We start from the raw sequence: 21,797 nt of genomic DNA, 5'->3' as shown, positions 1-21,797 counted from the left end.
AAGATGAAAAAAAAGGTATTTGCAATATTATTAAGTGGTATTTATAAATAACTCTTTCCTTTTTTTCAAAGTCAAGATTTAGAAAGTAAACAAACCTAGCTAGGAAAAGAAGGACTAGTTAGTTGGTGGATACAAATGTAATGTTTTGGAACTCCTGGAAGATAAGATGTTTTACACTTCTTAAGATATTTAAGGATGGAAGGGAAATAATAAACTAGAATAGGCCAATTAACAATTGCATTCTTCACTCTCCCTCTAAAAGAGAAATATGAAACATTAAGAAGATTCAAAGAAATATGAAACATTAAGAAGATTCGAACCCATCATGGTGCAGCAGAAACGAATCTGACTAGGAACCAAGAGGTTGTGGGTCTGATCCTTGGCCTTGCTTAGTGGGTTAAGGATCTGGTGTTGCCATGAGCTGTGGTGTAGGTTGCAGACTCGGCTCGAATCTGATGTTGCCGTGACTGTGATGTAGGCTAGCAGCTGAAGCTCCAATTTGACCCCTAGCCTGGGACCCTCCATATGCTGCAAGTGTGGCCCTAAAAAAAAAAAAAAAAAAGGTTCAAAGAGCAATAAAAAGTAAAAAGGACATTAGTTAGACCTATTTGGCAGCAATTAAAATATATATTTACATTTCCATCCTTATCTAAATCCTAAAAGATTTTCTTTCTCCATTACTGAAACTACAAAGAACATTATAAATTTCCTTTCCTAGCCATACTATTTAAAATTGCACATTCTCCATGGTCTTTAATTCACTTCCTTGCTTTTCTCCATTTCACATACTATTTATTTTACTAATTTATTTATTATCTATTAACTAAACACCCCCTCACAAGAATATAAGCTCTAGTAATAGCAAGAAAAATTTCCCCAGCATTGACAGAACAATAATTGGCACAAAATGCCAGTATCTACTGAATGCATGGAAGGAGGGTGTGATACATTGGGGGAGGGGTGTCACAGAATGGCAATCATCACTGTTCTTAAAAATTAAAATTTTGCTGCATTTCATATACAATACCAGGTCCCAGGGTAACCGATTTTGCTAGCAATATTCAAAGAGAATGGAAATGAATCGAAAATTATCTCTAAATATGGCAGACTGAATTGACATAAAAAACACAGCCAAAACGCATAGAAGTATTGGATGAAAGGACCAAAAAACCCCTAAACAAACAAACAAACAAACCCATCCAACAACAGAAAAGGTGTACTTAAGCTCAAAAAGAAGGGAATTTTCCAGGTTCCAAACATAAAGAAGAAATTCAACTAGGTACCACTGATGTCAAGGAAGGTAAACAAATAAACAAACAAAAAAATCCTCCAAGCCTTATTTATATACCTTAGGTCAAACAGGGATCAAAGAAAAGGCCTAATGCCCAGCACAAAGCCCGTACCTGTTTATGAAACTAGACAAATTTTACCCATTCATAAAGGAGACAGTAAGGGACTTTTGCCTTACTTGCAAAGCCTTGAAAAGAAACAAAATAAGAAATAACCTCTAAATACTGTCTTAAAAGCAGTGAAACTTCTAAGTGCTCCAATAAAGGTAAATGAGAAAGATTATTACAAAAATGGAGCCAAATACCAGGACATCAGGAGTCTCAGAAAACAAGCCTTCATTGATATAAAAAGTTCAAGATAAAAAATTATAAACACACCAGGAAACAAATGATAGTGATCAAAAACTAATACAATAGGGAGTTCCCATTGTGGCACAGTGGAAACGAATCCGACTAGGATTCATGAGGATGCAGGTTCAATCCCTGGCCTCGCTCAGTGGATTAAGGATCCTGTGTTGCTGTGGCTGTGGTGTAAGCCAGCAGCAGCAGCTCCAATTCGACCCCTAGCCTGAGAACTTCCATATGCTTTGGCTGTGGCCCTAAAAAAAAAAAAAAAGCAAAAAAACCCCCCTAATACAATAAACTAATACAATATACAACATGATTCAACCTGAAGTATAGCTAACATAAGAAGTATAGCTAATAGCCATCTACCGCATCTCTCACCAATCAATACCTTTCTAATTCACCCTGGAGACCATCAGGACTATTCTACTTCTCTCTTTATTCACATCCAAGATAAGATGCCCCAGATTATAAACTCATCATCTTATTTTCATGGAGAACACATTCCTTCCACATACAGAGGGAAAACAGATTTATAAAATCTGGCTATATCTTGGGCTACAAATCATGTCTCAATAAATTTCAAAGGATTAAAACTACCTAATTTGTTCTCTAACTAATATATTTGAAATATAAAGCAAGGAAAAGACAAATAGGAAATTCTCTTATGTTTAAAAGTTAAATAAGTTTAAAGTTAAGTAATCCACAAACTGGGAAATTACAACAGAAATTAAAATATATTTTGACTTAAATGATGATGAAGATACTACATATCAAAATTTATGCAATGTAGCTAAAACAGTGATTATTGGGAAATTTATAGTTTCAAAATGAATACATTTATAACAAAGAAAGGTTGAAAATTACTGAGCAAACTCTATCAGGAAACAGATAAAAATATCAAAACAAGTTCAAGAAAGTGGAAGAAAGAAAATAAATTGAAATGAATACAAAAGATGACAAATATTTAATGAGATAATCAAGTCAAAGTTTCTTTGGATTAAGACATCTACTAAAACTGATAAACCTGACAAAACTGATCAAGAAAAAAATACTAAAAACATGTTCCCCCAATACATGTCTTGTCTTTTGTTTTGTCTTCAACATTTTCCTTACATTCCAAACAATAAAAATATCTTCCTTATGTCATCTTCTAGACATTGTGATTCTCCATGAACTGTGATCAATACTCAATTACCTGGAATAATTTAAGACAGATTTTGGACCTGAAAAATTAGAATTATCTGATTCTTCTACATTCCTATTTCCTTCCTCTCAAATCTTTTTTTTCAAAAAAGTTTCTATAGAACAAAACAAAAACACCCAAGTAACATGAACTTAAAACTTAAGCCTGTGACAAGAGATCCTCCTCCCAGCCTCTAGCACTGTCAGAAATAGTGCTAGTATGAGAAAACCCAAAAACAGCTTGGGGGGTGGGGATGGGAAGAAGAGTGTCAAGAAAAAGAGATTCAGCAAATTAAATACCAGATAATAAGCCACAGAAAAATGTATTAGCTAACTATACAAAGAGTTCAAGAATTGCCATCACCTTAGCAATGAATAATTTACTCAAATAACTACAAAACTTTTAAGATTAACATAAATAACTGCAAATATACTTACAGTACCACCTACTATTCTTCCTAGTGGATACCATGCTCTTTCATCAAACCAATTTAAAAACTCATAAAACCCATGAGACGCAAGATGATGTGTTGATCTATAGTTAAACCTAGAGAAAACAAGAAAAAAAAGAAACATTATAAAACTCTGCTTACTAGAAATAGCTCTATCTTTCTAATATTATACTTTATATTCAACTCTATATATAACTATATGGCTAAACACATCTTTTATAACAATTTTACTCATACCTGAATAACATTATTTTCCAAGAAAGAGGTTTATGCCTCTAAGGTAACTAAAAACAAATCTTCTCCCCCTGCCCCAAGATGTCTACAAAACAAGTAATGCTCAAACACTTGGCCACTGCTTGAGGTACAGGTGGTAGGCAGCTACGCATCTGAATAAAAAAAGTGAGGGTACATACAATGTACCAAACAGTCAAACAAGTCAATGACTCTCAAAAGATTAATAATCACTGACAAAAGACAGCACCAAAATGAAGGGTTCACATTCAACGTAACTGCCTTCACCCCTATAATCCTAAAAATTATAGAAATAAATAATAAGTTATACTAGCATTAAAACCATGGGAGATAAACTCTAACGACACTATAAAACAAGAACATGATCTTAATAAATGAGAAATTTAATCAATGAAAGACCAAAAAGAGAGAAAAGAAATGAAATGGAAAAAGCCACAGTCCAAAATGCAACCAGAAGTAACCTACAAACCACGTGTGTGTGTGTGTGTGTGTGTGTGTGTGTGTGTGTGTGTGTGTGTGTGTGTGTGTGTGTGTGTGTGTGTGTGTGTGTGTGTGGTGCTAGGGGGACGGTGTTGAAGAGGCAATTTCTGGGATGTTCCATGTTTAGTTTTTTTCTTTCTTTTTTTTTTTTTTTACTGCTGCACCTGCAGCATATGGAAGTTCTCAGGCTAGGGGTCCAATTGGAGCTGCAGCTGGAGCTAGCTGCAGCATGCCAATTAAGGATCAGCAACACTGGATCCTTAACCTACTAAGCAAGGCCAGGGATGGAACCTGTATCCTCATGGAAACTAGTTAGGTTCTTAACTTGTGGAACCACAGCAGGAACTCCCTGTTCCATTTTAGTATAAAGCAGTTATGGAGGGACAAGAGAAAATCCTGTAGCAATCCTCAGGGTAACTAACTAGCATTAGGAATCAGCTAGGTAGATGGGTCCCATTCCCCTACCATTGATTGTAAAGCAAGGGAGTAGGCCTCAAAGATATCTGCAGTACATGCAGAAAAGTGATTCAAAAACTGGAACATTACTTGGCAGAAGGAAAATGAACAGGAAATCCTTATATCTAAAATCAGTTTGATATATCCTTCCCAATAGCAAGTCATGACTCTCCCTCCTAAAATCAATACTTACAAGCACTTTAGTATTTTTAGATGGACTTGATCAAATACAAAAATAAGCATACATTCCAAAATCACATTTAAGAAAAGTAAGCAATATGAAAACAGCCTCAAAATGAACAAATGGAAGAATTAATACCATAGAGAAAAGATATAACCTGAAGGAAGCATAACTTAGAGGTTAAGAGTACAAGCAGAATACAATTCTACATGGATGTGAATATCTTAGTTCCACACTTGTTAGCTATGTAATTTTGGTTGGGCAAATGACTTATATTTTGTGCTTTACTTTCTTCATCTGTGAAAAAAAGCGATGAGAGTACCTATGGCAATAAGGTGGCCGTGTAAACAATATAAGGTCTCTAAAGCACCCAGAGACAACTGCTACTATTACTATGAAATAAAGACCTACGATAAAAGTAGTATTTAAGTTTTTCAAATGTCAAATGATTAAGATAAACAAAATAAAAGATGGGCTAAATAGTATAAAGGTCAAAGATGCAAATTAGTAATAAGACAAAGTATTCTGAGGAGTGGCAACAGAAAGATGATGTAGAAGGAGACATCAGCCTTCATCCCACCCCATCCCCTCCAACCCCAAATAAGAAGCAGACAGCTATCTGTGAAAGAAAACATCCCTGGGAGGCTTAAGAGGAACTGAGATTCTACAGCAACACAATGACGTAAAAACAGAGAGCAGCCACATGAGGATCACTAGGAAGACAGGCTTAGTTGAAACCATCTGGAGACAGCTAGGAACAAAGAAGAGTGGAGGCTATGAGTATCGGCCATGTGATATCTACCACTGCAGGTACCAATGGTCTGCTCCACGAGAGGCCTAGGCAGTCTTTTCAAAGGAAGACAAGAGCACCCAAGACAGCTTTCACAAAAGAGGATTCCACATATACTCTGGACTACAGGACCACTGCTGTTCTCTAAGCTCTTATACTTCAGACTGCAGATCTACAGCTGCTCTGTGTGCCTAAACCCTAGATCCCGGCTCCATGCTGCTCCACAATTGCCTGTGCTCTAGTCCCCAGCTCCATGGCTATTCCACAGGCACCTGCCAGCACTACCACCACTCAAAAGGCACCTGTGAGCTGGACTTGGTGCCAAAAGAGATTCTCCTGGCCATGCCAATCCTTTGTGGGAGAAAAAGGGATCAGAAGCCCTCATCAGCTCTGTAAACACTTGCAGCCTTGCAACTGAGGTCTCCTTAACCTTCATTAACAGTAACCTCAGCTATTGGAGCTACACAGAGGCTACCCCCTCTGAATCTTCTGCAAAGTAAGAACTGTCACAACCTATCCACTGGCACCCTGGCACCTACCCAAGGTGAAGGTCTTGCCCCACCAAAACCACTCCACCAAATGGGCAGACATAAATGCAAAGCTATAAGAAATGTGGGAGTTCCCACCGTGGTGCAGTGGAAACGAACCTGACTAAGAACCATCAGGCTGTGGGTGTGCTCCCTGGCCTCGCTCAGTGGGTTAAGAATCCGGTGTTGCCGTGAGCTGTGGTGTAGGTCACAGACGTGGCTTGGATCTAGCGTTGCTGTGGCTGTGGTACAGGCTGCAGTAACAGCTCCAATTAGACCCCTAGCCTGGGAACCTCCATATGCAGAGGGTGTAGCCCTAAAAAGCAAAAACAAACAAACAAACAAACGTGAAAAAAAAATCAAGGAAACATGACAACCACCAAAGGAACACAATTACTTTCTGGTAACTGACAACAAAGAAACAGATCTAAGAATTGCTGGATAAAGATTTCAAAGTAATTGTTTTAAGGAAGCTCAGCAAACTACAAGAGAGCCCAGACAGATAATTCAACAAATCAGGAAAAAAGGTGAACAAAAATACTGGAGCTGACAATACAATGAATAAAATGAAAAAAATGCAGTAAAGAACATCAACAGCAGACTGAAATATGCAGAAGAAACTGAGAACTAGAAGAGAGGTTACTTGAAATTATCAAGGCAGAGGAGAAAAAAAAGTGAAAAACAGCCTATATTTATTAACTATGGGACATCATCAAAGATAACAATATTTACATTACGAAAGTTCTAAAGAAGGGAAAGAAGCAGAAAGCTTATTTAAAGAAATAATGACTAAAAACTCCCAAATCTGGGGAAAGAAATTGACAGTCATCCAGGCATGTGATGTTCACAGGTCCTAATACATATTCAACTGATACAAGACTTCAATGAGAGACATTATAATGTAACTGTCAAAAATCAAAGACAGAATTTTGAAAGCAAGAAAAAAGAAATTTATCTCATATATGGGAACCTACATAAGGCCATCAGCAGATTTCTCAGCAGAAACCTTGCAAACCAGGATGGGGTTTGATATATTCAAAGTGCTGGAAGAAAAAACTGCCAAACAAGAATATTTAGCAAAGCTGTCTGTCAGAAAAGATTTTCCTAGACCAAAAAAAAAAAAAAACCACAAAAAAAAAACACACCAAAAAAAAAAAAAAAAAACCAAAAAAAAAAAACCAACCCCTGCCCCCCCCCGAAGGACCTCATCACTACCAGACCTGCCTTATAAGAAATGCTAAAGGGAATTCTTTGAGTTGAAGTATAATACTCATAGGTCAGATAAGTACATAATGAAATTCAGACTATCCTAGTACTATAATGGTGTATAATTCAACTAATATAAAGGTTCAAAGACAAAAATTAAAAAATATCTATAGCTACAATAATTTGTTAAATATACACTATAAAAAGATGTAAACTGTGACATTTATAATAAAAATGAGGGGTGTAAGAGCAGAGGATTTTACATGTGAATGAATCAAATTTATCAGCTTAAAGTTTAAATAACTTTTTGCTTTGGCAAAACAAAAACTTATAGTAGGTACAGAAATCAAAGAGAAAAGTATCAAAGAATATCACTAAGGAAAACTATTGCATCACAAAGGAAGACAGTGAGAGAAGGGAAAAGGAACAAAGGAACAACAAAATAGCCAGAAAAATTAACAAGACAGCAATAGAAAGTTTTACCTACCCATAATTACTTTGAATGTAAATAGATTAAATTCTATCATCAAAAGACAAAGGGTGGGTAAATATACTAAAAATACAAGACCCAAACATGTCCTGACAAACAGAAACTCACTTCAGCTTTAATGACATACATAGGATGAAAATTAATAGATGGAAAGATATTTTACAGATAGACTGTTTACTGCAGCATTATTCATAATAGCCAAGATATGTAAATAATCTGAGTGCGTGCTGATAGGTAAATGGATAAGAAAGTGTAATTATATATATAAAATAGAATATTATTCAGCCATAAAACAGAAGGAAAGCTTGCCATTAGTGATTTGTGACAAGTATGAACATGTAAAAGTAACAAAAGTAATTCAAGACTGAAACAAATTCATAAACAACTACAAACTAAACTATAAAAGATAGAAAACCGGGGAGTTCCCATTGTGGCGCAGTGGAAATGAATCTGACTAGGAACTATGAGGTTGAGGTTCTATCCCTGGCCCTGCTCAGTGGGTTAAGGATCTGGTGTTGCCATGAGCTGTGGTGTAGGCCACAGACGTGGCTCAATCTAGGGTTGCTATGGCTGTGGAATAGGCCTGCAGCAACAGCTCCAATTAGACCCCTATGGTATGCTGCAAGTGTGGCCCTAAAAAGGCTAAAAAAAAAAAAAAGATAACAGAACCACCATTAGCACAAAACAGGAAAAGTAACACATTGCCAACATTTGTGAGAATATTTCAAGGACAGATTCTTTAGCAAGAATCAAGGTTTTAAAATTTAAATGTGATTTTTCACTTTAATAAATGGATTCCTGAAGTTCCCACTGAGATGCAGCAGGTTAAGGATCCGGTGCTGTCTCTGTGGCAGCTCAGGTTGCTACTGAGGCTGGAGTTCGATCCCCAGCCTGGTGCACTGGGGTTAAGGATACACTGTGGCATAAATCACAGCCAGCTAGGATTCAATCCTAGGAACTTCCATAGGCTGCAGAACTTCCATAGGCTGCAGAGGTGTGGCAAAACAAAACAAAACAAAACAAAAACCCAAAACCTCCAAGGAATTATTAATGTGTTTTGAAAACTAAGAAACATGGGATTCTAACTTTATAATCAAAATTGATTTGAGCAATATTTTTAACTTTTTCACTTTACATAATTCTTAACCTCTGCCTCTGTGTTGAATCTTTCTCTTCCTTTGGCTTTTATAACCACAACAGCCTCCTGATTTTTACTCCACATCTCCAATCCTGTTCTCTGCTTTCTGTAGGCAGATCCTCTCATTAGCTTGCTCTCCCAAGAGACGTCAGTCATACCTGGGTCTTCAACTACAACCTGTAGGCCCACAGTTTGCCAAAGTTAGCTCCCTGACTACAAGATTGTTTTTGTAGTTGTCACAATGGCAACTCAATATTCAACTAACCACTCGTGCTTGGACACACCACCTATCTACCTCTAAGACAAATACAAACACTGTGTTTGCTTTTAGTGTTTTCTATATAACTATTACCTAAGTTAAAAAGCAAAAAACACCTAGGTGTCATCCTGGAGAGGTCCTTCTCTCTCACATTCTACACACAATTCACCAACCACGTTATTTTATTGCTTAAATATCCTTGAAGTGTGTGCACTCTTTTCCTACTCTGACACTAGCACTAATCCACTTTTTACCTAGACTGCAACAGTCCCTAACTCATCCCCTACATTCACTCTGCCCATCTCCTATTTTCCCAATGCGTATACCGTGTCTGAACAAAGAACAACTTTTTAAAAGGCAAATGGGATCATATTGCAACCCTCTGCTGAACTATTCAAGGGCCTCACCTCTTAAAATTAAAGGGAAGGAACCTCTGCTTAACATCAAACCCACACATACTCTGGCTCTTACATAACTCTAGTCTCATCTCACACTGCACTAACTCCTTACTTTCCATATACTCATCTTTCAGTTCTCCAGACTCAGCTTGTCCCCTCCAATTTCAGATCTTCAAACTGTCAATTCCCTCCCTCCATCACTTATATTTCCCCTCTTAGCCTAAATAACTTATCCTTCAAACTTCAGCACATTTCTAAGGGTTGCTATTCTGAGAGAAAAGGTTCAATGTACTTTTTTTCTTCCAAACACTTGCCACAGATGCAATTTCACATTCATTTATTTAATTAATATTTACTGCTCTAGATAAATACTCCCATGAGGAAACCACGTGTCTCCAACACCTAGCACAACACCCAGTACAGAGTATCCCTCAAATACTTGTTGAATGAATAACTGATTTCATAAATGTATTAAACAGAGATCAAATACAATCTAGATAACTTCCAAAATAGGTACCTGATGTCAATTTTAAATGGTATCCCCAGAGCTAAAGACTGAAACCATTCAACTATCCTTTCTAAGATCAAAGTCTGAAAGCAGAATTAAACAGAAAAACTCTTTTTTTTTTTTTTTTGTCTTTGTTGTTGCTATTTCTTGGGCCGCTCCCGCGGCATATGGAGGTTCCCAGGCTAGGGGTTGAATCAGAGCTGTAGCCACCGGCCTACGCCAGAGCCACAGCAACGCAGGATCCGAGCCGCGTCTGCAACCTACACCACAGCTCACGGCAACGCCAGATCGTTAACCCACTGAGCAAGGGCAGGGACTGAACCCGCAACCTCATGGTTCCTAGTCGGATTCGTTAACCACTGCCCCACGACGGGAACTCCGTGAAAAACTCTTGACATAAACCTAAGTTATCAATTTCTGGCTATGGGTTAGTGCTTTTTTTCTGGTTAAAAGTCTTTTACTACCCCAAGGTCATGAGGATGTTTTTCTTCTTCATGACAATTTATAGTTTTAATTTACTTATTTAGGTATTTAATATACCTGGAATCAATTATTTTATATGATGACAAATGAGGGTTCAATTTTACTTCCTCTGTATAAATAATTGTTCCCTCATTTATTGCAACTATTTTTTTTTCCATTGCTATACAGTTCCACCTCTCTCACACACTAGGGGCTCATTAATGTGCAGGTCTGCTTCTGGATTCTATTTTGCTCAAGTGGTCCTTATGTCTATTCTTGCACCAATAATATGCAAACTTTATAATGAGAGCTTTAAATAAAATCTTGATATCTGGCAGAACATTCAAAAACTGCGTCTTTTATCTTGTTCTTTCATACCTCTACATAAATTTTAAAATAAGCTTATCAATTTCACCCCCCCCAAAAAAAGAAAGAAATCATGTGGGATTTGATTGATAAAAAAAAGTCTATTAACTCCACATGTTAATTTGGGAAGAATTAATGTCTTTACAATATTGACTCATCCAATTCATAAATGCAGTTTATCTACTTTATTTAGGTCTTCTTTAATGTCTCTCCAGAAATGTACTATTTCAACTTAGAGGTCTTACACATCTGTGTTTAATTTATTCCTATTTTTAATGATATCTTTATTTTTTTTAAAGTTTGACATATTGATAGGTTTCTCTTGATATTTTTACACTGATTTTATATCCATAAACCTTATTAATTCTAATAATTTATCACTAGATTCCTTCAGACTTTATTTGAAAAATCAATAAATATCCCTGTGACTATGTTAAAAAGAGAAATATGTCTCAAAACTACCTGACAAATTTCACATTTTAAAAGCCCTGTTAACAGACAGGATTAAGATGGCAGAATAGAAGGACTGGAGCTCAACTTCTCCCCTAAAAACAACAAAATTCACAACTGAAGACTGAGCAATCTCCACCCAAATGGACCAGATACCTTAAAAAAGATACCCTACTCCAGAAGAAAAAGAGGAGGCCACATCAAGAGGTAGGAGGGACAATTTCGCATATAAACAACCCCATACCTCTCGGGTGGGAAGCTCCACAGACTGAAAACTAACTGGTTCAAAGAGACTCACCTACAGGAGTGAGAGTTCTGAGCCCCACATCAAACTCTCACGTGCGGGGATCTGGCACTGGGAGAAAGAGCCCTTGGAGCATCTGGCATTGAAGGCCAGTGGGGCTTGTGCGCAGGAGCTCCACAGGACTGGGGGAAGTGGAGACCCCATTCTTAAAAGGCGCACACGGACTTTCAAGTGCACTGGGTCCCAGGGCAGAGTGAGGTCTCCATCGGAATCTGGGTCAAACCTGACTGCAGTTCTTGGAGGACATCCTGGGAAAACAGGGGTGAATGTGGCTTGTTGCGAGGGAAGGACATTGAAGGCAAAGCTCTCGGGAATATTCAGCAGCTGCCCTTCTCTGGAGGTGGCCATTTTGGGAAAATCTGGCCCCAGCCATCAGCCAGCCTGAGAAGCCCAAGGGCAAACAACAATCCAGGTGGGGTCACAGCCCCGCCCCTCAGTAAACAGGCTACCTAAAGACCTCTCAGGCAGAGAGCTGCCTCTAATCCCATCCAGAGACTAAGCCCCACCCACCAGAGGGATTAGAATCGGCTCCACCCACAAGTGGGCAGACATCAGCCCCTCCCATCAGGAAGCCTACAGCAAGCCCCCATATTGACTTCAGCCACAGGGGGGCAGACATCAGAAGTAAGAGAGGCTACAACCCTATTATCTGTAAAAAGGTCACCACACGAAAAACGTCTAAAAACGAAAAGACAGAGAACTATAACTCAGATGAGGGAGAAAGGAAAAACCCCAGAAAATCAACTAAGCAATGAGGAGATTCTTAGCCTCCAGGAAAAAGACTTTAGACTGTTGATGCTGAAGATGATACAACATATTGGAAATAAACTGAAGGCAAAGATGGATAACTTACAGGAAACACTGACCAAAGAGATACAAGATACAAAACTTAAACAAGAAGAGATGCAAAATACAATAACTGAAATAACAAATTCACTAGAAGCAGCTAACAGCAGAATACAGGAGGCAGAAGAACGAATAAGCTAGGTGGAGGACAGATGAGTGGAAATTATGGATGCAGAACAGAAAAGAGAGAAAAGATGGAAAACAAATGAAGAGAGTCTCAGAGAACTCTGGGACAATGTGAAACACACCAACATCCGTATTACAGGGGTGCCAGAAGGAGAAGAGAGAGAGAAGGGGACAGAAAAAATATTCCAAGAGATAATAGCCAAAAACTTCCTCAACGTGGGAAAGGAACCACTCACTCAAATCCAGGAAGCACAATGAGTACCATATAAAATAAACCCAAGGAGGAATACACCTGAGACACACATTAATCAAACTGACCAAAATTAAAGACAAAGAGAAAATACTGAAAGCAGCTAGGGAAAAGAAACAAATAACATACAAGGGAATCCCAATAAGGTTATCGGCAGATTTTTCAGCAGAAACTCTGCAGGTCAGAAGGGAGTGGCATGATATACTTAACGTGATGAAAGGAAAAAACCTCCAACCAAGATTACTTTACCCAACAGGGCTCTCATTTAGATTTGAAGGAGAAATCAAAACCTTCACAGATAAGCAAAAGTTGAGAGAATTCAGCAACATTAAACCAGCCTTACAACAAATACTAAAGGAACTTCTCTAGGCAGAAAAGACAGCAATAAGAAACAAAAATGCCACAAATGACAAGGCTCACCAGTAAAGGTATATATACAGTAAAGATATGAAATCATTCATGCACAATTTTACCACCAAAATCAGAAATCATGAGAAGACGTGGGTACAAATGCAGGACACTGGAGATGAACTTGCAATTAAGAGAACAACAACTTAAAACAAATTTCATATAGACTCTTATATCAAAATTTCAGGATAACTGCAACCAAAAATCTACAATTGATACACAAACAAGGAATCTCTGGAGAAGAAATATATCTCATAGTAAATAAGTGCATAATCCACCATGATGGGGGTCATTTGACATCATTCTTGGAATGATGAAGTCTTCTTACATCTGATTCTGATTCCCTCTCCATCAAAGAATTTATGATAATTACAATTAAATAATGCAACTGTACAATTAAATAATACAGTTCTACAATTGTATTATTAATAACCATTTGTCTCCATGGTATGATGTGAGGTCTATAACGTCTTGTTTATCACATCACCTAGAATGGTTTAATGCCTATACTGAAGAATCAATAAGATGTAACAAATTGTGAGGACATACAGTTACACTGTTTTTTAACCAATTTATGCATTTTATATTTTACTTATTTTCAGAGGGTGTATTATTTTTGTTATTCTTACCAGTTATTCTTTTTATTATGCTATATAAACTATTTAATGGTATATAAGGCTTTCTTCTTTATAAATTTTAGTTGCATAATATAATAATTTTAATATAATGCTAATTGTTAAAGAAAAATTGAAATGTAATAGATAATACTAAATAGTAAGGATGAAAGCCATACAAAATGGGATAAAGTATAGAATAAATTTCTTATTTGTCTCAGCATATTTTCCATTCCACTTCTCCAGAGGGAGTCACTTAATCTGTTTCTTAAGATCCATGATATAATAATCTGTATGAATTGCGTTTAAATGTATGTATTTTATTCTGTAAAATAAAAATTCCAAAATAAAAATAAATAAAATAAAAAATAAAAGCCCTGTTATAAGAGGTAATATTTTGTTCTCACATCATTATCACATTATCATCTCTTATAACTGCCAATCTTTTCAATTAGTAGAAGTTACAGATAAATATCAAGTTTGAAGTAAAGAAACTTAACTGAAAAGTTAATTAGGATATAGAATATGAAATTCCAAAATGGAATAAGCTACTAGATTTCAAACTTTAGATGTCCGGAAACTTTATTCAAATAAAATCTTCTTTTAAAAAAAAGGGAAAACTAAAAGTATTTTTTGTTCATTTGTTTTTTGGGGTTTTTTTTGGCCATGCCTGAGGCACATGGAAGTTCCAGAGTCAGGAACTGAACCTGAACCAGAGTAGTGACAACATCAGATCCTCAACCCGCTGAGCTACCAGGGAACTCCTAAAAGGAAATCTAAGCCCAAATTTATAGCATTATTAATTAAGTCAAGAGAATAATTAGGTTCTTTCAGTAAATACAGAATCTTAACCTCGAGGTTATATACCATAGTTGCAGTGATACTAGGCATGTCATCTAATTTATTTAGATATTTTGTTTTGGTTTACAAAACTGTAAAAAATTTGACCCAGACATAACTGTCAAACAGTAATCTTTTTTCAAGTTTTCCTTGCTTTTAAGATATTGTTCAATTAAGTGATGTGGAAGTTGGTTTGGAGCCTAAGAGAAAAATTTAATTCGATATTGAGTAACTGTATGTAATAAAGCTTTTATTTCTTATTGTGTGTATATATATGCACTTATAAAAATCATATTATATATGCATATATAAAAATTAAACTAGAAGCACCCAAATCTAAATTTATAACACTGTTACAGATTCAGTTGTAACTACAAGTATACCTACAAGTATAGTCTGGTTATTTTCTTTGATGGGGGTTCCCAGGAAACCTCAGTTGGAGTAGTAAAAACCCAATCCACAATGATTAGACATTTTCCCAAAGAAGACAAATAGCAACAGTTACATGAAAAGGTGTTCAACATCCTAAAAACCAGGGAAATGTTGATCAAAACCACAGTGAGCTATCACCTCAAAGCTGTCAGAAAGGCTATTATCAAAGACAAGAAAAAACTGCTGGGGAGGATGCAGAGAAAAGGCAACCCTCCTACACTGTTGGTAATGTAAGTAGGTGCAGCCACTATGGAAAACAGTATGGAGGTTCCTCAAAAATTAAGAATGGTTCAGCTATATGATCCAGCAATCCCATCCCTGGGCATTAATACAAAGGAAATGAAATCACTATCCTAAAGAATTATCTGCACTCCCATGTTCACTGCAGCAGAGCTAAGACACAGAAACAAAGTATTCACGGTTAAGTGAACAGATAAAAGAAAATGCGGTTTTTTTGTTTTTGTCTTTTTGCCTTTTCTAGGGCCGCTTCTGCAGCATATGGAGGTTCCCAGGCTAGGGGTCCAATCGGAGCTGTAGCTGCTGGCCTACGCTAGAGCCACAGCAACGCGGGATCCGAGCCACGTCTGCACCTACACAACAGCTCAGGGCAACACAGGATCGTTAACCCACTGAGCAAGAGCAGGGACTGAACCCGTAACCTTATGGTTCCTAGTTGGATTCGTTAACCACTGCACCACGACGGAACTCTGAAAATGTGCTATTTTTTCTCTTTCTCGCATCCTCTCTCAGGAATATTATTCAGCCATTAAAAAAAATATATATATATATAAGAATCCTGCTATTTGTGACAACAAGGATGGAACTTGAGGGCATTATGAAAGTGAACTAAATCAGACAGAAAGACAATAATGTATGATCTCATTTATATGGAATCTAAAAAAATAAAAAAGAAAAACAACCAAAAAACCAACAAACCCCGCCCCAAACAACTCAGATACAAAGAACAGACAATTGGTTGTCAGGCAGCAAGGTGACTATAGTCAACAAACTCTATTAAATACTTGAAAGTTGCTACATTTTAAAAGCTCTCACTAGGAAAAATATCTTTAACTAGATGTGATAATGAATGTTAATCAAACTTATTGTGGTAATCATACACATACATACACACACACGTATAGACATACACATATATATGAAACCATTACGTTGTACACCTAAAACTAATACATTGTTATATAGAATAACATCTCAATTGAAAAAATAAATCAAAAGAACCCAGGAGGGAAAAAGTTAGTAACTAGTGGGGAGAAATCCAAAACAAATATAAAAGGCTTTTGTACTGACCACACAACTACTCTTTTCCATTACAGTAAATAATTAAAAAACACTAATCTTTTGTTTTACGTTCTTATTCAGCAATCTTGGCATGGTCTTTCTTAGCTCTTTGCTCCAGCTACAGAGATACCCACCATCGCCATGCATTTTATTCCTTCCTCGTGAAATCCCCTCAAACCTGAAGTTCATCCTTGAAAAAGCCTTCTCTAATACTCCATCCTCCCTTTCCCAGTCCACTTTAATTTGAGCCTTCCAAACATCACACTGGAACCTCTACTCTAGTTCACCTCTCAATGGAATACTTTTTCTCAGGTATAGTTTCTGGCACTTCACTTATAAGGCTCAATTAATGTTTATATTTTACTCTCCTTTCTGGCACACTAGTAATGAGTAGTGACCCTGACTTAAATTTTGGTTTTTATTTCCTTGTTCATTAAATGCAAGCAATTGTGTGCAGAGAAGCAGTCTTCAACTTTAGCACGTCCAATTTACATATTAAAAAATTTTAAATAGCTGGGGAAGGAGTTTCAGATGAAACAAGATAGATCATAAATTTAAAACTGTTGAACTGAGTGATGTATGCTACGAAGGTTCAATACGGTATTAGCTCTACTTTAATGTTTGAAATTTTCTGTAATACTGCACATGTGCATATGTATGTGTGTTTGTGAGTATACAGAGTTCACATATATACGAACCTATGTAATATACAACTGTAATAAATTTATAGATGTATAGATATATGATTTATATAAATATATACATGATTTTTATATATATATATATAGTTAAAAATTAATAAATTTTCATTAAATAGAGTTAGGACACTGGAAAGAAGAGCTATCATGCCCTGCAAGGATAGCAGAGTCCAATAGGAAGAAAGATTCCTCTTCTTTCCTGGCAAAGATTCAGCAGCCAATGAAAAGCCAAGAACTGAGTTCGCTATACTCCGGCCCCAAATGGCATGCTGGGACTTGAAGGTGGCTGGTCTGCTATGGTTGCAGAGCTCAAATTACAATTCTCTGCTGATTTTGAATAAACCCATTTTTGCTGAAGAAATATCTAGCAGTCTATTTGTTTCAAGTCAATTACATGTAAACTTTCTTATGGAAAATCTCTCACACATGCAATTTAGTTTTCCCTAAGTAAAACTAGGTGAATTGATTGAGAAATGATGTATTAAATGTTAGGAGTCACCAAAGTAAAACTGAAACACAAGAGAAATACAGTGGTAAAATATTATGTAACTTAAAATAGGAAACTATCAGATTTTATAACTTTTATTAATACTGTCAGAACAACTTTCAGTATTTTAAAATATATTTTGAAAGAAGTGTGACAAAAAGATTGTAATCATTGAATTATAGATAGTAGAGATATGTGGTTCATTGTGTTCTCTACTTGGTTTATTTTGACATTTTCTTTCTTTCTTCCCCTGTTTTTTCTCTTTTGGCTGTTCCTTGGCCAGGAATCAGATCTGAGCAGCAGCTGCGACCTACACTGCAGTTGCTGCAACGCTGGATCCTTTAACCCACCTGTACCTGGCTGGGGATCAAATATGAGTCCTGGCACTGCAGAGATGCTGTGGATCCTGTTGTGCCACAGCAGGAACTCCTTATTTGACATTTTCATAAGTGTTTTTAAAAAATAAACAAATACCTTCCATCAAAATCTCTCAATAAAATCTTTATAGCCACCTTGAAATTCCAATAATGTGTGGGAGAATGAGTTATTAAGACAGATAAAACAACTCTCATATGAACTTTTTCATCTTTTTCCACTAACAAGCAGACTATTTCAGGATGTAAGGAGAAACTGGAAAGTAAAGTAAAATGTGAGTTTTAAATTTGATAAAGGAAGAGAAATAGCCATATTACAAATTAGAAGAGGTCTTAGAAACCCATACAAAGAAGCTGAGATATATAAATTTAGTTTTCTTGTGCAATGTATACTCCTAAAACCTAGCATGTCCTTTGGGTGACACTGCATTTTAATGGCCTTTCCTGTATCTAATGGAGACTAATGAAAATTAAGAAGATAAAAATTAAAAAACTTGCTTCTGGCAACCATACTTTTTTTTTTAATCCTTGTAAATTCCAGTTTATTTCTTCTTCATCCCAAGGAATCTTTCAAAAGCTAAGAAAAGTTTATGTGCTTGATTTAGGGAGAAGAAACTACCTCCTAAAGTAGCAAGATGAGGCTAAATGATGGAAGCCCATTTATGGTTATACTTCTTGGGTTCTAGTAGAGATACTAGTACAATACTTGTATTCAAAACATTATAGCGTAAATAGAACTTTACAAACTGGTTTAAGGCTTATCCACATACACTGTATTGTTTCCATAGGAAAACAAATACTGAATACCAACCCATTTGTAAACTATGGCTGCCCTTCTGAACAAGGAGGGAAAGAGCTGCCTCTGTATCTTGTTGGAGGCCTAACTACTTGATACATTTGGTTTTAGGTTTTTTGTTTGCTTGTATTTTTGGTTTTGTTTTGGTTTTTTTGGCTGCCCCAGGGAATATGGAGTTCCAGGGCCAGGGATCAGATCCCAGCTGCAGCTGCAGCCTATACCACAGTTGCAGCAATGCCAGATCCTTAAACCCATTGTGCCAGGCCAGGAATAGAATCTGTTCCTGGTGCTGCAGATATATAGCTGATCACATTGTGCCACAGTGGGAATTCTTGGTTTTAGGCTTGTTGATTGAAACATCTAACACTCAAAATAACAATGAAGGCTCATGATTGCATAGTGAAGCAAAATACTACAAAATGCCCTTAATCGTTAAGGTTGAAATAAATTTGTACCTCAGCCCTAAAATTAGCCAAAGGCTTTTCCATCTTCAAGAGGAAGCTTTTGAGGTGGGAGAGGGTTTTTGTATGTTTAATTAACATTTCCAGTTCTCTATAAATATATGGCACTGTATCAGAAAAAAATATTAATATAATTAGAAAACGTCTAAGGACAAACTAAGTAGAACAGTATACTCTTAGCCTTAAAAGAGACCAACATCAAGTCACCTTAGACACCTGTGACTAGCTTTTGCAACATAATTCAAGGTATGTGTACAATATGAGCTAGAAAAGCTGAGAAATAAAGATCTCAATTTTATAGTTAAGGAAGTAAAAGACAGATAAAGATCTAGCCCAAAGAAACAGGCTAAAGACAGTGCTAAAAGTAAAACACAATCAAGTTTTCCAAGGGCCAGCTCTGTCCTCTATCCACCAAATGCATATGAATATAATTAAACCTTTGACTAAAATTTGCTACTTGACATTTTCCAGGATCTATGTTGCTTTTTTTGCAACACTGGCATTAACATGACTGTCTCAAAGTGAGTGCCTGCTGTAATAATCCCTACCCTTTTCACTACGATATTACATTTTTATATAGATCCAAGATTAACATACTTTCAGATGAACACAGTAAACACTTCAGAAATTTAGAAACCAGGCTTTACAGAAATAGATTCAAATTAGAAAGTAACCAAGAAACAACAGAAAAAGGATGCTTTTGGCAATGAAAGAGCAAGATAAACAGAGGGGATGGAAGACAAATATGTCCCACCCCCCACAAATATTCAGTTGGAAAATCTGATATCCACAAGACAACACAAGTGTAGTTTAGCATAGCCTTTGCAAATCCAAAAAAAATAGAAGAGTCAATAAGAAACAAAAAGGAGGCAACAAAGGAGACACAAACAGCTTTGTTCCATAGGGATGAGAAAGAATAGCAAATCTAAGCAGCAGAGAAAGGGAAGGAGAGGAAAGAGGTAGGGCAAAAGGGAAGGGAGGTGGTAGAGATCTTTGCCAAGTACTACCACATTTCAACACAGTCCCTTAAAGCCAAAACCTTACATCATTCCAGTATTTTAATTTGCTTTGCATTGAAATACCAGAGCACATTTCCCTGTGCTATGCAATAGCTCCTTGTTGATTATCTAAAGTTTCTATCAAAGATAAGGATATATGCTCAGCCAAAAATGAAAATGAAATAATGCCATTTTGTAGCAACATGGATAGATGATGTAAAGTCAGACAGAGAAAGACAAATACCATATGATACCACTTTTATATGGAATCTAAAATGTGACACAAATGAACTTATCTACGAAACAGACTATCTACAAAACAACTTATCTACAAAACAGAACTTATCTACAAAAAAGACTCACATACTTCAAAAACAAACTTAAGGTTACCAAAGGGGCAAGGTGGGGGAGAGGGATAAATTAGAAATTTGGGATTAACATATACACACTAATATATATAAAACAGATAATCAACAAGGAGCTATTGCATAGCACAGGGAAATGTGCTCAAAATTCTGTAATAACTTCTATGGGAAATAATGTGAAAAACAATTAATTTATATGTATGTATAACTGAATCACTTTGCTGTACACGTGAAACTAAAATAACATTGTAAATCAACTATACTACAATAAAAAATAAAAATTAAGTATTCATGGACTCCAAGTGAGGGTTCAGAGTTGTCTCCTATGGATAGAGAATATACATTAACTTGACACCACATCTCTCAAAGCCTCCCAAAACACTTCTTTGTCAAGGCACTATAATAATGTGACTCTATGTTATGTCCTTTTCTATACTGAACATTAGTATGGTTTTCATTTTTAGAAGGTAACTATTTGTTATTATTAATGCTAGGCAACCAATGTGTACCAGGTTTCTGTTCAGCACTAGGAACAGACCAGTGATATGAATGAAAGGCAAAGTCTCTGCTCTCCTGGAGCTCAAGGACAATAAACAAAAACCAGATAATTAGAGGTTGAAACAAGACCTTTGGAAGACATTATAGGGATGAAATAAAAGTGAAATGGAAGAAAAGAAGTAAAGAGAAAAAGGTAGATTGCTATAAGCAAGGTGCAAATGAAGTCTTCTAACAGAACTTCACGAATGGGAAAAGCCAGCCATTCAAAGGAAGAAGAGCTGTCCTTAAATAAAGAGTCCAGCAAGTGCAAAGAGCCTGAGAAAGGAGAGTTTGGTGTGTTTAAGAAGTTAAAGGTGCCACCAGAAGCAGTGATAAAGAGATGCAATTTCAACACTATTTATTTACAGTTATTCTTTTTAAAAGCTGTTAAAATTGTCAGTTACTGTGATTATAGTTTTCATTTAATCATCACATAGGAAGGATAGGCTATTATCCTTTGAGGTCGGATACTATGCACAAAGATGTTATGTAACTTATCCAAAGGCATCCAGTCATTAACTTTTCGAGATAGGCTTTGAACTAAGTAGCTTTGACTCCAGTGCCCACATTTTGTGAGCATCGTGACAAGGTGATTCCAAATAGCAAGAAAGTAATAAATGCCAGTAATAATTTGCTTCATCTTCTGGGCACTGTCAACCTTAAAAGTGGATTTCAAACTGTACTTCATATCTCAAAGAACCCCCCTTTCTGACAGAAGCCCGAAACAC

General features: G+C 36.4%; 1 protein-coding gene and 1 long non-coding RNA gene across 2 annotated transcripts in view; both read right to left on the bottom strand.

Moving 5' to 3' along the window:
* STT3B (STT3 oligosaccharyltransferase complex catalytic subunit B) overlaps positions 1-21,797 on the bottom strand; it is a 101,804-nt gene that overhangs the window by 48,833 nt on the left and 31,174 nt on the right. Inside the window, exon 2 of the mRNA XM_003132088.7 lies at positions 3,258-3,366. Within this exon, the coding sequence (XP_003132136.3) occupies positions 3,258-3,366 (109 nt within the window). The remainder of the gene's footprint in view (positions 1-3,257; positions 3,367-21,797) is intronic.
* On the bottom strand, positions 4,131-14,213 carry LOC146397244 (uncharacterized). Its single transcript, XR_014822702.1, has 2 exons — positions 10,346-14,213; positions 4,131-10,066 (listed from the first exon to the last, which is right to left on the bottom strand). It is a non-coding gene; the product is annotated as an uncharacterized LOC146397244 (long non-coding RNA).

This window comes from Sus scrofa, chromosome 13 (genome assembly GCF_054392235.1).
Source record: "Sus scrofa isolate SSC_HxYL_T2T_F1_AM1 chromosome 13, Sscrofa_HxYL_maternal_Yorkshire_Landrace_v2.0, whole genome shotgun sequence".
NCBI classification, from domain to species: domain Eukaryota; kingdom Metazoa; phylum Chordata; class Mammalia; order Artiodactyla; family Suidae; genus Sus; species Sus scrofa.
The sequence above is the reverse complement of the archived record's forward strand: the minus strand, read 5'-3'. Positions and strand labels throughout refer to the sequence as shown.